This window comes from Triturus cristatus, chromosome 5_1 (genome assembly GCF_964204655.1).
Source record: "Triturus cristatus chromosome 5_1, aTriCri1.1, whole genome shotgun sequence".
Lineage (NCBI taxonomy): Eukaryota > Metazoa > Chordata > Amphibia > Caudata > Salamandridae > Triturus > Triturus cristatus.
In genome coordinates this window covers 38,430,727-38,447,808 of record NC_140587.1, presented here as the reverse complement: position 1 = coordinate 38,447,808, position 17,082 = coordinate 38,430,727, and the positions used below count along the sequence as shown (strand labels likewise).

Below are 17,082 nucleotides of genomic sequence, written 5' to 3'. Positions count from 1 at the left end.
TAGTGGAAATGGCACAGGGGCCACCACACAAGTTCCCAAAAAGAAGAGACCTGCTCTCGTTGCAAAACAGAAGGGTGCTCCACCGAGAACCAGAGAGCCTCAGCCTAACCGCTTACAGTTCGCGCACATAAAACTCCCAGAGAGCACGCTGGTGGTGCTGCGGGAGGCAAGGAAACCCACCACACCGAAGTGTTATGTAGCAAAATGGAAAAGGTTCACCCAGTGGTGCATGAGGGAAAAGTTCCAGAAGAGAATCACCAGGGAATCAATAGTGCTAAGATACTTAACACATTTGCTAAAGAGTAACCTAAGCTACATATCGCTAAGAGTACACCTAGCAGCAATAGTCGCCTATACAAGAGGAGAAACAGGGAAAAGTTTCTTTACATCCCAGGTGGTAAAAAGATTCCTGGAGGGGGCCAAATGAATCGCCCCCCTAAAGAGGATGCCACCACCGGCATGGAACCTCAATGTAGTTCTAACGCAACCTATGAAGGGACCTTTCGAACCCATTCACAAGGCCTCTCTACATATGCTCACCATAAAGACCGCTTTTTTGGTAGCAATCACCTCGCTACGCAGGGTGAGCGAATTGCAAGCGCTAACACTACAAGAACCCTGCATTCAAATTCACAATGACAGGGTGGTAATGAGAACAGACCCACATTTCATGCCAAAGGTGGTGTCAAAGTTACTCTTAAGCCAAACGATACAGATACCAAATTTCTTCCAGAAACCATCCACAAGCGCAGAGATGGCACTGCACACTCTGGACACTAGAAGAGCAGTGATGCATTACATTGAAAGGACTAAAGATTGTAGGAAAACAAAGCAATTCATTGTCTTTCGCAAGCAGTTTCTTGGGAAGACCGGTAACTAAAAACACCACTGCACGATGGATTGCACAGACAATCCAATTCTGCCACAAGCAAGCTGGCCAAGAGCTACAAGGAGCAGCACAAGCTCACTCTACCAGAAAAAAGGGGGCAACAATAGCCTTCCTGGCTAACCCACTCATCCAAGACATTTGCCTGGCGCAACATGGGCTTCAGTGCACACGTTCACTAAGCACTATTGCGTGGATATACAGATGAACAAGGAAGCACAAGTATGACAAAAGTGCCTCAACATATATTCAACAACCAACGCTCATCTTCCACCCAGCCGCCACAAACATAGGAAACCGCTACAAAGTCTATGCACAGCATAGTGAATCCAGAAAGATTTACGCTGCAAAACGAATCGTTTCTTACCTGTCGGTGTAGTTTTGCAGCTTGAAGACTTTCTGGATTCACTAGCGAACCCACCCACCTCCGCCAGAAAGATGAGACAGGAGGAAAGTGTTTATATAAAAAAAAAATGGAAATGGACTTTGGAAAAGGAAGAGGATAAACAAGGATAGTACAAGACATGAAAAAAAAATCCGAAGATGGCGCCCAAAGGTGGGAGCTTCCGGAGGAGGCGCGCTGATGTCACAGGAGGACACCAAATGGTGGGACGTCGACGCCAACCTGGGCCACGAAAAAAATAAAAATAAATAAATACTACGATTCTGGACCCAACCACTAGACCGTGGAATAATGCACAGCATAGTGAATCCAGAAAGTCTTCAAGCTGCAAAACTACACCTTAACAATTCCTCTTTTCATCCGTCTAGTAATTGTAGAAATTGGAAAAAACTAGATGTTGACGGCCTGAACCTCCATCTTAATAACACCATGCCTGTTACCTCAATAACTCCTGTAGATGATGCTGATGTTATCCATAACTGGCTGACCTCATCAATTGACGCATGTCTCCCGCTGTCCAACAAGAAATTGGATCACCATCGCCCTCCCGCCCCCTGGTTTTCTGAAGAACTTAAAATTGAAAAAACTAAATGTAAAAATTTAGAAAGACATTGGAGGAAAAATTATGAGCCGGCAACAAAATCCACGTATAAATTAGCTATCATTCAATGTGCAATGTTGCTCGGGCTGAGCACGCCAATCACACTATTTTACGATCACAAAATTGCCCAAAAGTTTTGTTTAAAGTAGTGAAGGAATTGTCAGGTGCCACTTGTCAACCAGAGCCTCCGGGTCTTGACTCAAAACACTGTAATGAACTGGCGGCATTTTTTGTTGAAAAAATCGATCAAATTTATTCTGTTTTCAATAATATTAATATAATTGTAGATTTGCAATCGAATAATTCTGCACCAAAATGTGATGGCTCCTCGCAGGAGGTCCTTCAAGATAGTCGAGGCATCCTGCTCGATGAATGGACTCCACTCGACATCTCTTCCTTTTGTAATATTCTTACTAGTATTAAATCTGGTTCTCCTAAGGATCCGATCCCCTCTTCCGTGCTGCAAAAACTGGACCTCCCTATACTTACTATCATTATGGAATTCCTCAATGCATCGCTATGCGAAGCGAGGGTTCCAGCGGCCTGGAAACATGCTATGGTCCTTCCTTTGCTAAAAAAGGCTAACTCTGACCCAGAGGTCTTATCAAACTTCCGTCCGATCTCCCTACTTCCTGTTTTCTCCAAAATTCTAGAAAAACATATTAACCTTCAGTTGACTAAGTTTGTTGAGTCACATAACATTCTACACCTGTCTCAATCAGGTTTTAGAGCAGGCTTTTCCACGGAATCCACACTTTTGGGAGTCACTGAGACTATTCGCCAATATGTCGACAAAGGAGACACTGTGGCACTCATTTTATTGGACTGGAGTGCTGCGTTCGACACTGTTTCCCATACGTCTCTTTTAAGACTCCTACAATTGAGGGGCATTGTCGGCCCAGCACTCAAGTGGTTGTCCAGCTTTCTGTCTAACAGGACCTTTCAGGTCTTTTCCTCAATTGCTAACTCCCAGACTCCGGTTTCCCCGTTTGGAGTCCCTCAGGGCTCCATACTCAGTCCATTGCTTTTCAACATCTATGTCAGCCCCTTGGCCACAATAGCAGAGGAAGCGGGGCTGACAATATATTCTTATGCGGATGACACCCAGCTCATTTTCTCTCTTTCCTCTGCAGTCGGGGCTAAAAAAGATAGCGGACTGGATGCACACAAACAAATTGAAACTAATGGTGGGAAAACAGAACTCCTCATCTTTGGTGGAAACAAAACTCTCTGGGGCCCCCAACATTGGCCTCCTCAAATGGGCGATCTTCCCCTCCCGTCACAATCTGCCCGCAACCTTGGCGTTATTATTGACGACCAACTGTCTATGAAGCAGCAAGTGGTTAAGGTCGCCTCTACCTGTTTTGCTATTCTAAAATGGCTCAGAAAAATTCTCTGGATGCTTTCATCCCCTACGTAAAAAACTGTCATCCAGGCCTTGATCGTGTCCAGGTTAGATTATGGAAACGTGCTTTACCTGGGTGCTAGTAAGGAAGTGCTTTGCAAGCTGCAAGTGGTCCAGAACTCTGCGGCCAGACTGCTTTGCCAACTCCCCAGAATGACCTCCACTACAGGTTCACTCCGTGAACTACATTGGTTGAGAATAGACAATCATGCTAAATTTAAAGCCCTCTGCCACATGCATAGGATAAACATGGGCTCCACTCCTCAGTATTTAGGTGCTTTGGTACACCATTACCGTCCCTCACGCCTACTACGATCCTCTAATCAATTAAAATTCTAAGTTCTCAGGATCAAACGAGCTAGAATGGGCGGTTGCTCTTTTGCCTATCTAGCCCCTTCCCTGTGGAACTCACTTCCATTTCATTTACGCCACGAAACAAGTTACCTTAAATTTCGCAAAAATTTAAAAACTTGGCTTTTTAATCAGTAGAGCTTAGGCCCTCTTCTACTTGTAGTGCGTGTCTGTAGGCGCCGGGAGACCTCCGGGTAGCTGTGCACCATATACATTTAATAATAATAATAATAATAATAATCTCTGCAGTCTCAGTGCTCCTCTGCGCTCCTAGATCCTCAGTTGTCCACTGAGCCCCCGCAGCCTCAGTGCTCCTCTGAGCTCCCTCACAGCCTTCGTGCTCCTCTGACCCCTCACAGCTTTAGTGCTTCTCTGACCCCTCACAACCTCAGTGCTCCTCTGAGCTCCCTGCAGTATTAGTGCTCCTCTGAGCCCTCACAGCCTCAGTGCTCCTCTGACCCCTCACAGCCTCAGTGCTCCTCTGAGCCCTCACAGCCTCAGTGCTCCTCTGACCCCTCACAGCCTCAGTGCTCCTCTGACCCCTCACAGCCTCAGTGCTCCTCTGACCCCTCACAGCCTCAGTGCTCCTCTGACCCCTCACAGCCTCAGTGCTCCTCTGACCCCTCACAGCCTCAGTGCTCCTCTGACCCCTCACAGCCTCAGTGCTCCTCTGAGCCCTCACAGCCTCAGTGCTCCTCTGACCCCTCACAGCCTCAGTGCTCTTCTGAGCCCTCACAGCCTCAGTGCTCCTCTGAGCCCTCACAGCCTCAGTGCTCCTCTGAGCCCTCACAGCCTCAGTGCTCCTCTGACCCCTCACAGCCTCAGTGCTCCTCTGACCCCTCACAGCCTCAGTGCTCCTCTGACCCCTCACAGCCTCGGTGCTCCTCTGACCCCTCACAGCCTCAGTGCTCCTCTGACCCCTCACAGCCTCAGTGCTCCTCTGACCCCTCACAGCCTCGGTGCTCCTCTGACCCCTCACAGCCTCAGTGCTCCTCTGACCCCTCACAGCCTCAGTGCTCCTCTGACCCTCCTTCTGCAGTGTCAGTGCTCCTCTGACCCTCCTTCTGCAGTGTCAGTGCTCCTCTGACCCTCCTTCTGCAGTGTCAGTGCTCCTCTGACCCTCCTTCTGCAGCCTCAGTGCTCCTCTGACCCCTCACAGCCTCAGTGCTCCTCTGACCCCTCACAGCCTCGGTGCTCCTCTGACCCCTCACAGCCTCGGTGCTCCTCTGACCCCTCACAGCCTCGGTGCTCCTCTGACCCCTCACAGCCTCGGTGCTCCTCTGACCCCTCACAGCCTCGGTGCTCCTCTGACCCCTCACAGCCTCGGTGCTCCTCTGACCCCTCACAGCCTCGGTGCTCCTCTGACCCCTCACAGCCTCGGTGCTCCTCAGACCCCTCAGAGCCTCGGTGCTCCTCTGACCCCTCACAGCCTCGGTGCTCCTCTGACCCTCCTTCTGCAGTGTCAGTGCTCCTCTGACCCTCCTTCTGCAGTGTCAGTGCTCCTCTGACCCTCCTTCTGCAGTGTCAGTGCTCCTCTGACCCTCCTTCTGCAGTGTCAGTGCTCCTCTGACCCTCCTTCTGCAGTGTCAGTGCTCCTCTGACCCTCCTTCTGCAGTGTCAGTGCTCCTCTGATCTCCTAGAGCCTGAGTCAGACCCTCCAGCATTTCGTGATTTCGCGATTTGCAAAATAATCTCGAAATTAGGTGAGGAGCATGATGACTGCCATATTTTTCTTCTTGGCAGCAAAAAAAGGTCTACGGCAGAAATGGTAGGATTTGATTGGCTGCACATGTCACTACGTGTCGCCGTACATCCCTAACATTACAGAAGTGATTGTGTAACAGTGTTGTCGCTCGGAGGGTGGAGGCTGTGACTGTCACTTCCCTATTTGTTATCCTGCTTGCAGCTCTGTAATTGTACCCAGAGCCGAGGATAGCTCAGGGCTGCCATGGTAACACGTGATTTGTGGCGCCGAGCAGCCTGGCCCCCTCACTCTACATGAGCTTCTCACAGGTGCTGCACTAAGGCAGATTTAGAAGCTTCCATCAGACCTTAGGGCAGCCAGGGCTGGAGTGGAGAACCACGCAGCTGTGACACACGACACCTGTTAGCAGTTGCAACCCTCCCCTGCTCCTCGAGCTATGTTCACAGCTTACATTCTGCAGCGCCCAGCTGCCACCCCTGCCTGTGATGAAAGATGGAGTTCATGGGGGCCAAGAGGTGGCAGATCGAGCTCACGGACGGCCATCACTTGCTCTCCTTTGCTGCGCCAGTCCAGTTTCCAAGTAGCAGGCAACAGAAGTGCATGCACTGCCGTCCACAGCAGGTCTTTTCAATCCTTGTTTTTCTACCACCCATTGAATACTCCGTGTAAAGGGTGTCTTTCATAAGGGAAAGTTGGTTTAGAAAGGAATTCAAAACGCTGAGCCAGAAAAAAACATTTAAATAAAGTATGATTATTTTTTTTGCATATTTGCATCATGATTCAAAAAGTGTAATTTGGTTTTCTTGTTGAAGAAAAAAAAACATTTTTGCATACCGGTGTCTATGAAGTGTATTACATTAGTGCACACCTCCAGTTTTTTAAGGCTTGCCAGTGATGACATTAAAAACTGTTCATCAAAATGAAAGGCCCTACTTTTGTTGTTTACATGTGGATTGTCTGCCTATTGCACAAGTAATGGGGTACCTGTGCAGACTACAGCAGTCTGAAACGCTCTGTATTGAGTGTGAAGTATGCACAACTACTCCTTTTTTTTTTTTTTTTTTGGTTGAAACTGTAAGATCATTTTTTTTGTTTTCAAAGTTTGGATGTGGGGCTCAAATGTGCAAATCTGAATTTTAAGCAACACCACTTGCGTAGTGGACCTCAGAAACCTGTGCCTTAAAAGGGAAAACTAAATCTGCGTATACCAGAATGCAAAGCGATGTTGCCAAAAAACGTCATAATATGGGGGTCACTTATTATTGATTCTTTGACTCCAGTCCAAATTAACAATCTCGATTGTGCATTAGATATACGGGCAGATAGACCACGCTTCAAAGCTTATTCCATTGAGAGCAGAATTGTTACTTACCCTCCATCCATCATATTTTTTTCTGTGGATGGTCCATTCCAACCTATGAGTGCAAATCTGAAGACAGCTTGTGGTATTGTTGACTAAAAGTCCGATTTGGGGTGATGCTGTTATTGAGAGATTTGATTACAATATTCATGCATTTTTGAGAAGGTAGTTCAGTACTTGGAGCATTTGCTGTGAAGAATTATCCATAACCTAGAGGTCACAAGTTAGAACCTGCTTTTGATAATGTATTGACAGCTATCCCGCAGAAATTGAGTCCTCCAACCTAATTTAACACAGCACTGTGCTCTGTGACAGTTTTGTTAGGTCACTTTATTTTCACAAAAATACCAGATTATAAATTCTCATTTGAAGGTCCTAACTTTAGCATAAAAGGCTAAATGGAAAACACTCTCAGACACTTTAGACTTGCCTATTTCAAAGTGGAATACTCTGCCAAAACAGTTTCCATTCATTTAAGGCTGAAAAGAAATGATTACAAATAAAATAAAGTGCTACAATAATGCCGCAAAATTTCAATTCTTGTCCCGCAAAATTAGCAAATGTATGCCACAATATCCTGGGGGCTCTGCTCAGTGCTCCTCGGAGCTCCCTGCAGCCTCACTGCTCCTCTAAGATGCAATGCAACCTCCGTGCTCCTCTGAACTACCTGCAGCCTTAGTGGTCCCCTGAACCCCTGGAACCTCATTGGTCTTGTGAGCTCCCCGCAGCCTCAGTGCTTCTCGGGGCTCCATGCAGCCACTGTGCTCCTCTGAGCCCCCGCACCCTCAATGCTCCTCTGAGCCCTCAGGAGTCTCAGTGCTCCTCTGAGCCCCCTGCATCCTCACTGCTCCTCTGAGCCCTCAGGAGTCTGTGCTCCTCTGTGCCCCCTGCAGCCCCTGTGCTCCTCTGAGCCAGCTATTGCCTCGGTGCTCTCCTGAGCTCCCTGCAACCTCTCTGCTCTCCTGAGCCCCCTGCAGCCTTAGTGCTCTCCTAAGCCCCCTGCAGCCTCTGTGCTCCTCTTGAGCTCCCTGCAGCCTCTGTGCTCCTCTTGAGCTCCCTGCAGCCTCAGTTCTCCTCTGAGCTCCCTGCAGCCACAGTGCTCCTCTGAGCTCCCCCAGCCTGAGTGCTCCTCTGAGACCCCTGCATCAGAGGAGCACTGAACAATGGAAACCCTAGGAGAGAGATTGGTCGATAGTTTCCTGGCCGAGCTGCATCAATCGAGGGTAGTTTCAAAAGAGGAATGATTTTCGTGTGTTTCCATGGGTCATGAGAGAGATATCACTGATAGATGGGGCACCAACCCCACATGAGATTGCGGCTGGATATTACTTGGGAGGAAGATAAGGCACCACTGAGAATGGGCTTAGGACCCTGATTGGAATGTGGTTAGTCATTGCTGAACCTCTCACTTATACAAACATGTTAATTGGTCACAGACAAGTGCGTGCACTATACTGATCCTGTATTGTACCTTTGTAATCACTGTATGCATTTAGTGTTCTTTTTCAAATTGTCTCACACTGGAACTTAGCCAAACCTCAAGAAAAGGAGAGTCTAATTGTAAGAAACTGGAACCGTACTAACATCAACGCATTTTGTAAACTGCTGGGAACTACAAGGCCGAAGGAGCAGTCCCTGGTCAACCAACATGAAGAAAGTATTAAATCATGGATAGTGGCCGCCAGGGACAGTCCTGCCCCCTTAGGAAAGTCATATTGGCTAGATGCCACAACGCTCAGAGATGGTTCTCAGAAGAACTAAAACTTTAAAAATTAGCTCTTCGCAGAGCGGAACATATCTGGAGACGGAACTACTCTCCAGATAAAAAATATATCTACCAAGCGCAACTTAGACAGAATAAAAACGATCTTACAACCCAAGACCACCTATTTCTCCAATAAAATTTAGAGTTCAACAAATAAATCCAAAGACATTTTTGCAATTATTGAGGAGCTATCCAATCCGTACAGAGTCAAATTAGCTCCTACCCAGATATTATGTAATTCCCTTAACACCTTTTTTATTGATAAAATCATCACCATAAAAACTAGTTTCCCTGTAAACTCTCTCCCGCCCCCCACCCCCCGTGAAACACAGCCAGCTGCTCTCAGGAACACTTTCTCCCTGCACCAGTTCCCCACTATTAGCAGAGAAGCTTTTCTGGACCTGTTGATGAAAGTTAAATCTGGGTCACCGGCTAATAGTTGCCCCCCACACATTTTGAGGGAAGCTTTTCTCACTTGCCCTGACCCTGCCCTCTCATTATTGAACAACTTGCTTATCCAGGGTGTGGTTCGCAAAGCTTTTAAGGAGGCTGAAATAGTTAAAATTATTTAGAAAATAGGGGCAGACCCTCTGTCCTCACAAACTATTGCCCTATCTCTCTGCTCCCCTTCTTAGCCAAGGTATTGGAATCATATGTTGTCAACTGTCTCTGCTCCTTTGAACGGTCTCAATTTCTCGACTCCCATTAAGCGGGCTTTCGGCTTTCTCATTCTACGGAGGCACTTATTCTGACTTTACTAGACGAATTAAGGAAAGAAGCAGATAAGGGCACTAATCGGGCCCCCGGTGCTTCTAGACCTCTTGGCTGCCTTCGACACGGTCGACCATGAACTCCTAGTGGACAGAGTCAGCGATCCAGGACCCTTAAATGGCTCAAGCCCTTTTTAGATCACCGTTCTCAATCAGTCCGTCTCTCCCAATTCACTGCCTCTAAAGTCAAACTGACTGTGGTGTACCGCAGGGATCTTCCCTGTCTCCCCACCTATTCAATTTATACCGCTTTCCATTAATTCAATCGTTTAGTGAAAGAAAGGTGTGTACTTCCAACTATGCATACCACTTTTAACATAACAAGTTACCTCTGAAATCACTGGCACATCTAGTGTTCACTTTAAATTGTATTGAATCATAAAGTGCCTCAAGGTCAGAATAGGCCTGATGTGAGTTAAAGAAATAAAACCTGGAAAAACATTTCTCCACCTTTGTGGTTTGATATTGAGCAAGGATATGCGAGCACTCTTGATTTGCAGTTAAAGTGGCAGACGTCATCCTGGCGGCACGTTACTCATGTGCCAAGACTGATTACTGGGCACATTGTGTTGCTTGGTGTGCTGGTGAAGGTGATGTTTTCTGCCGCCGACTCTACACCTCAGGGCACATGTCATGTCAGACCCTATGTGGTTGTAGATCTGAGCTCTCTCTGGAAAGTGCTTTATTCTCTGTGGACTATCAACTTTGGAATGTCCATGTTTCTCCCTTGGTATGTGTTGAATGCATAGAGAGCTGGGAAATCATTTTTGGGGGAGTGTCTGTACAAAGAGTGAGCAACTTTGTTGGAAAATGGTTGTGTAGAAAATGTGTGAATGAAAGGTTGTCTGGGGTTAGTCTAGGGCCAGTTTTTGTGTGTTCAGGACCAGGTCTCTATTTTGGGTCTCAAAAATCCTCTCACTACTAAGGTAACAACACTTAAACCATGCAGGAGGGAGGTGGTCGGGCACTCCCCAGTCATGCTCCGTATTAGGGAGGTGACTCTTTGCCCAGGAGTCAACTCTATGGTGAGCATGCTCAGTTGTTCCTGGCAGAGGTAAGTGTCACCCTCCCAGATCCCCCTGAAACTTTATTGCACCTCTTACCCCAACCCCTATTCCCCTGGAACAGCATGGTGCTATGGTGGGGGAAACCTTTAGGAAAAGATTGCTGATGGGTGTGAGTAGGGTTCCTAAGTCTTACTTGTCAAGGCTGGGGAGGCTCTCATGGTCCTGGATTCTTTTCTGGCGAGAGAAGGATGTTGTCTACCATTCCTCACAGTACCAGGTCTTGGCTGTCTCGGATCCCACATGTGCTCTGCGAGGTAGGGCTGCCTGTGTTGGGATCCTAAATCATTATTGGCTTTATACTCTCATGTATGCTTGCATGATTTATGATTCACTGATGTGTCTTTCGCTAATAGTGGATTAATAAATATAGAATATATTCCTCCAGAGATCCGTTGTCTGTGTCTGTTGGTTGATTTATGCTTCCTTACCCACTTCAAGAAGAGAACTTTTCTCTGGATTTCTGAAATGGCATGGCACTTCATCACATCGCTGCTTTATGGGAGATAACTAACTTGCCTTAGGACATTGTAGGTCTGCAATGTTATGAAACAAATCCTTAGATTTGAAATTCTGCTAATTTACTCAGAGAAGGAATCCAATATTACTTGCATTATGGAAGTTTACTTCACAGAGTCAAAGATCCTGGAGCGGATCCAGTGGCGCTTCCAGTGATCTGGTATTTGGAGTCTGAGTCATTGCAGGGATCGTTCACACACTCTACTAGTCCTAAAAGTTACTGGTAAATCTTTTTTTTTTTTCTTTTTTTTTTTCATTTATGAAATCCTTTTTATTGGCATTTTCAAAAAATAAAAGCACATTTGTATCTTTTGTGAATGTAGTGTAACATCTATTATTTATACGTCTTTTCCTGGATTACAGTAACCTCTAAATACATGTCACACCAGGTATTGTCCTACAGGATGCCATTTTTAAAGACTGGTAGGCAGGGCTAGATATGAGTCCATGCATGGTAGTCAAAAGGCCGTGCCTACAGTAGGGTGATCGCTCTCAACTTCAGCCCTGTGTACTAAATGGTTCTATATGCCAGCCAATGGTTTAAACTGGAGATCTGGGGTAATATAACTGGGGGTACACCGTGTCTAATGTTTAATCACCCTAAGAAGGGTCGCCTAGTTTACCACTGTCTGGTTAGGTCTCATTGGCAGAGGCACCAACTGGATCAAGTAGTTCATCAGTTCCAAACAGAAAACTGTTCTCTACATTTATGCTCTAACTATAACATTAAACCTTAATATATTGAGTGCAGACCTGTTGCTTTTCTCTTCTGTCTGTGCCTCTCCCCTTTAAAAACACACTTTCCTCCTCCAGTTTCTCTCTTTTATAGTCCTTTTGATGAAAGCAGGTATCTGATTTAATCCCCACCCTCACATAGAGTTGTTTCTCATTCACAGAATCAAAGAACCTGATGAAGAGACCTGCAGCACCCCGGCACCAGAAAAGCTCTTGGCAGCATCACCAGATGATCAATTGTATCAGTGTGTAAAGTCTGAGAAACCTCTCAGCTGGAGGTTGGACCTGGATACACACCCTACGATAAACGTTCAGGGGAGAAACACCGGCCTTGGTCTGAAAAAGCTCCTGCAGGGCTCATCTTTAGGGACGGTTTTTAAAAAGATGCAGAGCAGAGATCATCTCTAAGTATACAAAGAGTGAACACCTTTGTTCTGAATTCATACGTCTGAAAAGTAGCCCAGATGTTCTTTTCTAGTGAGAAAAAAACGAGTGCAGAATGGGAGAAAATCTTCGCTCAGCAATCCCACAATTGTAATTCTAATGCGAAATTAGAGCAGTTAATTTGAATATCCTGAGTATAAGCCATACCAGTGTAAGCAGTGTGAGAAAAGCGTGGCGTCCAGAACATCTCTGTTGAAATATCAGAGAATGCTTACAAGGGAGAAAATCTAGCTGTATATGGAATGTGGATAAACCTGCACTGAGCGTACTTCGCTGCACAGGCATCAAATAGTTCCTTTCGAGGATAGGTCATACCACTGTGTGGAATGTGGGAAAAGCTCCACTGAACCAAAAAAGCTGTTGAGAGACCAGAGAGTCCATACAGGTGATGAACGCTATAAATGTCAATAATGTGGGATTAGCTTCACTTAGAATGGCAAACTGGTAAAGCAACAAATAATCTGTGTTGGTGAGAAACTCTTATAGTGTAATGAATGTGGGAAAAACTTCCCTGACAAGAATTCACTGTTGTCATATAGTCCATACTGGTTAGAAACTATGTGACTACAGAAAGTGGAAAAAGATTAACTGATAATGGCACACTGGTGAAGCATAAGATAATGTATACTAGTGAGGAACCCTATATTGTGCCGAATGTGAGAACATCTTCACTTGGAATAGCATACAGTACATTCATCAGAGTACCAGTACTGTTTAGAAGCCCTATCACTGTACAGAATGTAGGAAATGCTTCAGTGGGAATGGAACACTGATGATGAATCGGACAACCCATTCCGCTGATATTCCCCATCAGTGTATGGAATGTGAGAAATGCTTTGATGCAAAGAAAAAACTGTTGGTGAATCAGAGACTTCATAATGGATAGAAACCCTATCAGTGTGCGGAATGTGGGTAAAGCTTTACTGAGAAGAGCACATTGTTGAAGCATCAGATTTTCCACACTGGTGAGAAACCCTATCATTGCACAGAATGCAGGAAAAGCTTTACTTCGAAGGGCACGCTGTTGCATCATCGAGAATCCACACTGGTGAGAAACCCTATCCGTGTACAGAATACGGGAAAAGCTTTAATGTGAAGGATACACTGTTGCACCATCAGAGGATCCATACTGGTGAGAAACCCTATCAGTGTACAGAATGCGAGAAAAGCTTTACTGCGAAAAGCTATTTGTTGAACCATCATCGAATCCACACTGGTGAGAAACCCTATCAGTGTACAGAATGCGGGAAAAGCTTTACTGAGAAAAGCCATTTGTTGAACCATCATCGAATCCACACTGGTGAGAAACCCCATCAGTGTACAGAATGCGGGAAAAGCTTTACTGTGAAAAGCCATTTGTTGAACCATCATCGAATCCACACTGGTGAGAAACCCTATCAGTGTACAGAATGTGGGAAAAGCTTTACTGAGAAGAGCTCATTGTTGAAGCATCAGAGAATCCACACTGGTGAGAAACCCTATCATTGCACAGAATGCCGGAAAAGCTTTACTGTGAAAATCCATTTGTTGGATCATCAGAGAATCCACACTGGTGAGAAACCCTATCAGTGTACAGAATGCGGGAAAAGCTTTAATGTGAAGGATACGCTGGTGCGCCATCAGAGAATCCATACTGGTGAGAAACCCTATCATTGCACAGAATGCCTGAAAAGCTTTACTGTGAAAAGCCATTTGTTGACGCATCATCGAATCCACACTGGTGAGAAACCCTATCAGTGTACAGAATGCGGGAAAAGCTTTAATGAGAAAAGTCATTCTTTGAGACATCAGAGAATCCACACAGGTGAGAAACCCTATCGGTGTACAGAATGCGGGAAAAGCTTTAATGAGAAAAGCCATTCGTTGAGACATCAGAGAATCCACACTGTTGAGAAACCTTATCAGTGTACAGAATGCGGGGAAAGCTTTACTAAGAAGGGTGCTCTGCTTCAGCATCAGAGAATCCATACTGGTGAGAAACCGCATTAGTGCACTTAACATGGGAGAGGCTTCACTAAGAAGAAAGCTATCTTAAGACAAGAAATAACCCACACTGGTGAGAAACCATATCAGTGCACAGATTATGGGGAAAGATTCACTGATAAGAAATCTTTTCATAGGAAAAGTTTCACTCAGATTCCCTCATTAAAGGCAATTCATTGTGTCAAACGTGAGAAAGCTTGACAAGAAAGCAGACATCGTAAAATAATCAGAGAATCTGTTAATTGTAGAAATTTCATAGTCTAGAGTATGGAATACTAGATATATCAGCATTTGGGCGATAGAATGGATACAAAAGCGAATCCAGAAGTCAGATAAAAATACAATAAGAGTCCTCTCTTTCACCATATGTATTCTATTATTTGATAATTTCTTCATATTTATAAACCTTGCAGTCTTGCCGTGCACAGGGATGCGTGACTGGTAAATATAATTGTGTGTGGAATTGTTTAAAGTATAACCAAGACCAAGAGCTTTTCTAAAGTCCGTATTACCCCATTCACTCACTTTCTAATATTCCCTCACCATGACAACTGTTTGTCCTTTTAAAAAAATACTACTTGTAGCATGAATTTAAACGCACACATGTAGACACACGCCTGTGAAAATAAATGTGCAATAACATGTTATTTGGAACAACAAAGCAAGATTCAAACATTTCTTACTGTGACAAAATTCCATGTTAAAGCTTCAATGCAATGTAACTGACTTGAGAAAATATTTATAACTAATTCTCATGAGAAAACATCATGGCGTATGAAGATCCGTAACATGTAATATGCTGTATCATTTTTTGTTTTTTTAAAGACTTATTTTTATTTCATTAGTAGGTGAAATGCTATAATGTTTGGTGTTATGTAGTAAAAAGCCAAAAGCAATGATTAATTATGTAGATAAATGTGAGAGACGCTCTTTTTTGCAGGCTTTCCCCATACACTTTTTGCCCTACTATTGCTGGATTTAGTGCTGTGTAATGACTGTAGTGCTTGTGGACCCTGCATTCCTGGCCTCAGTGCATGGAATCTGACCCTTAAAAGTATTTGTTTAATTGGCTTATCTCCAATTGACATTAGTTTACTGATACATTGGTCCCTAATGTATTACACCCGATGTACCCGGGGCCTATACGTTAAGTGTTCCTCATGGACTGCAACACTTATTGTGCCACCACGAGTGTGACGAGGTGTAACATCTCTCATACACTGCCACTGCAGGCTGGCAGAGCAGCATTAAAACTTTTAACTCTACTGTGCCATTTCAATCTGTGACCAAGCCAAAACCTTCCTTTTTAATATTTGTAAGTCACACCTAAGGTAGGTCTACCGAGCCTCAAAGGCAGGGTGTATTTTTCTAAAAAGAAGTATACCAGTTATGTTTTACATTCCCTGACAGCAAAATCCCTGCATTGTCGTTTTCACTGTATTAAGACAAGTACCCCCATTGATTAGTATAGAATTACACAATGACAGCTCAGTATTGCCAACTTTAAAATGGGACTACTAAAGTTGAAACTTTAAGGTATCCAAAGAATCATTGAATTAAATCCAACTTAATGCATAATGTGAGTTTAATGTAACTATTTTATAAATGGCAATTTTTAGAAAGTTGTCACTTTGTTGCCCAAAACCTTCCACTAACCGTCTTTGATTGCACACAACTGCTGTCCTCGAGACAGCCTGTTGCCCTCCTGGAGAGAGGCGAGAACAAATCTCAGGAAGGGGAAACAAATGACCTGCCCAAGGAAAGAGGGGTGATCTTCTGACAGGATGGCCAGACGAGGTTGTGAGCCCAGAAGGCGAGCTTGAAAGGTGAAGCCACTGTTGTGTGTTTCTTGCATGGCCCATTGTTGCTTTCCGTATGTTAGCCTAACTGTTGACCTTGTAGGCTGCTTTTCTTTTGCACACATTACTACATAACACGCTTGCCTTTGTGCCACATTGTATGTTCACACAGAACCTGTACATATTTTTGTATGTTATTTTTTTCATAGGGTTTAGTCTGAATATGATAGACAAGGTCAAACAAGCATGCCCCTTGTTGTTCTCTCGGGTCAGTCACTAGCACTTGGACATAACAAGAGAATGCAGCTGCTGTTTGTGAGCCCCCCCATCTTGTATAACTGAGAACAGGGGTTCTGGAAAAACACACACTGAGCGAAGGTCCTGAAGCAAGTGTGCTGCGTCATCTGAGCTGTAGGACATCCACCTATGTATGCTAAGGTACGGGGTCTGCCAATAATTCCAGTGATCTATAATATCTAATCATTTAGCTACAGTATAAAGGGAGAGGTTAGGTTAAGCTGTCTTATACCATGACATGGCTTTTTATGATATATGGTTTGTTAACCATGCTAATGATATTGTTGATGTGCATTTGTTTTCTAATTGTGGCGCAAATACTAAATCTTCGAGTGCAAAAGTTTAAATTAATATTATAAACTTCCTTTGTGTTTCTATATCTTTTTGTGGACAAGTATGAGTGAGAGAGCGAAAGGGTGTGTCCTGTTACCACGATTCGTGAGAGGATCGAGAGTATTGTGTTCTGGGGTGACAATTCACTTCTTTCTCTGGAAAGGTTAGGAGGGCAAGTGAGGCACTATAGCTAGTTGCACTCTGGCTCATAGATACTGAGGTAGTATGGTGACTCAGTCTCTACATGCTGATTTTCTATGGTCTTAAGCATAGTTCTGTTAATGAGCAGAATCCATGCAACATGCCTCCGCAGTTTTGGTTGGGTCCTTTTTTGTGGGAACCCTGAGTAGGGCTTGTTGTTGTCCACAATACCCTCACTCTTTTTACCGGCGACGCCCATGGTGTGGGTGATTAATCCTTCACAGTTTTTAGGGATCACCTAGTTCTGTTGGTTTTTCAATCTTGAATATTGAAAGGTTACAACCCAGTTTGTTTTAGACTTTGTTAATTACTTATGGCACAACCTATTGCGGTCAACTGCTGACCGGTGGTCTATGCATATTTAACATAACATGGAGTCCCTAATACTCGAGCCCCTGTAATCTTTGCAGTAGAAACATACACTGCCTTCCGCTTTGAAGTTTTTAATTCTTTGGTCACAT

At 44.7% G+C, this 17,082-nt stretch overlaps 1 protein-coding gene across 3 annotated transcripts in view; it reads left to right on the top strand.

Moving 5' to 3' along the window:
- Positions 1 to 16,451, top strand: part of LOC146830093 (uncharacterized) — a 106,433-nt gene extending 89,982 nt beyond the window's left edge. For all 3 annotated transcript variants that reach the window (XM_085604322.1, XM_085604320.1, XM_085604321.1), the window contains one exon: positions 11,726 to 16,451. In XM_085604322.1, coding sequence (XP_085460448.1) covers positions 12,999 to 13,997 — 999 coding nt within the window. In that variant the 5' untranslated portion in view covers positions 11,726 to 12,998 and the 3' untranslated portion in view covers positions 13,998 to 16,451. The remainder of the gene's footprint in view (positions 1 to 11,725) is intronic.
- The last annotated feature ends 631 nt before the right edge of the window (positions 16,452 to 17,082 follow it).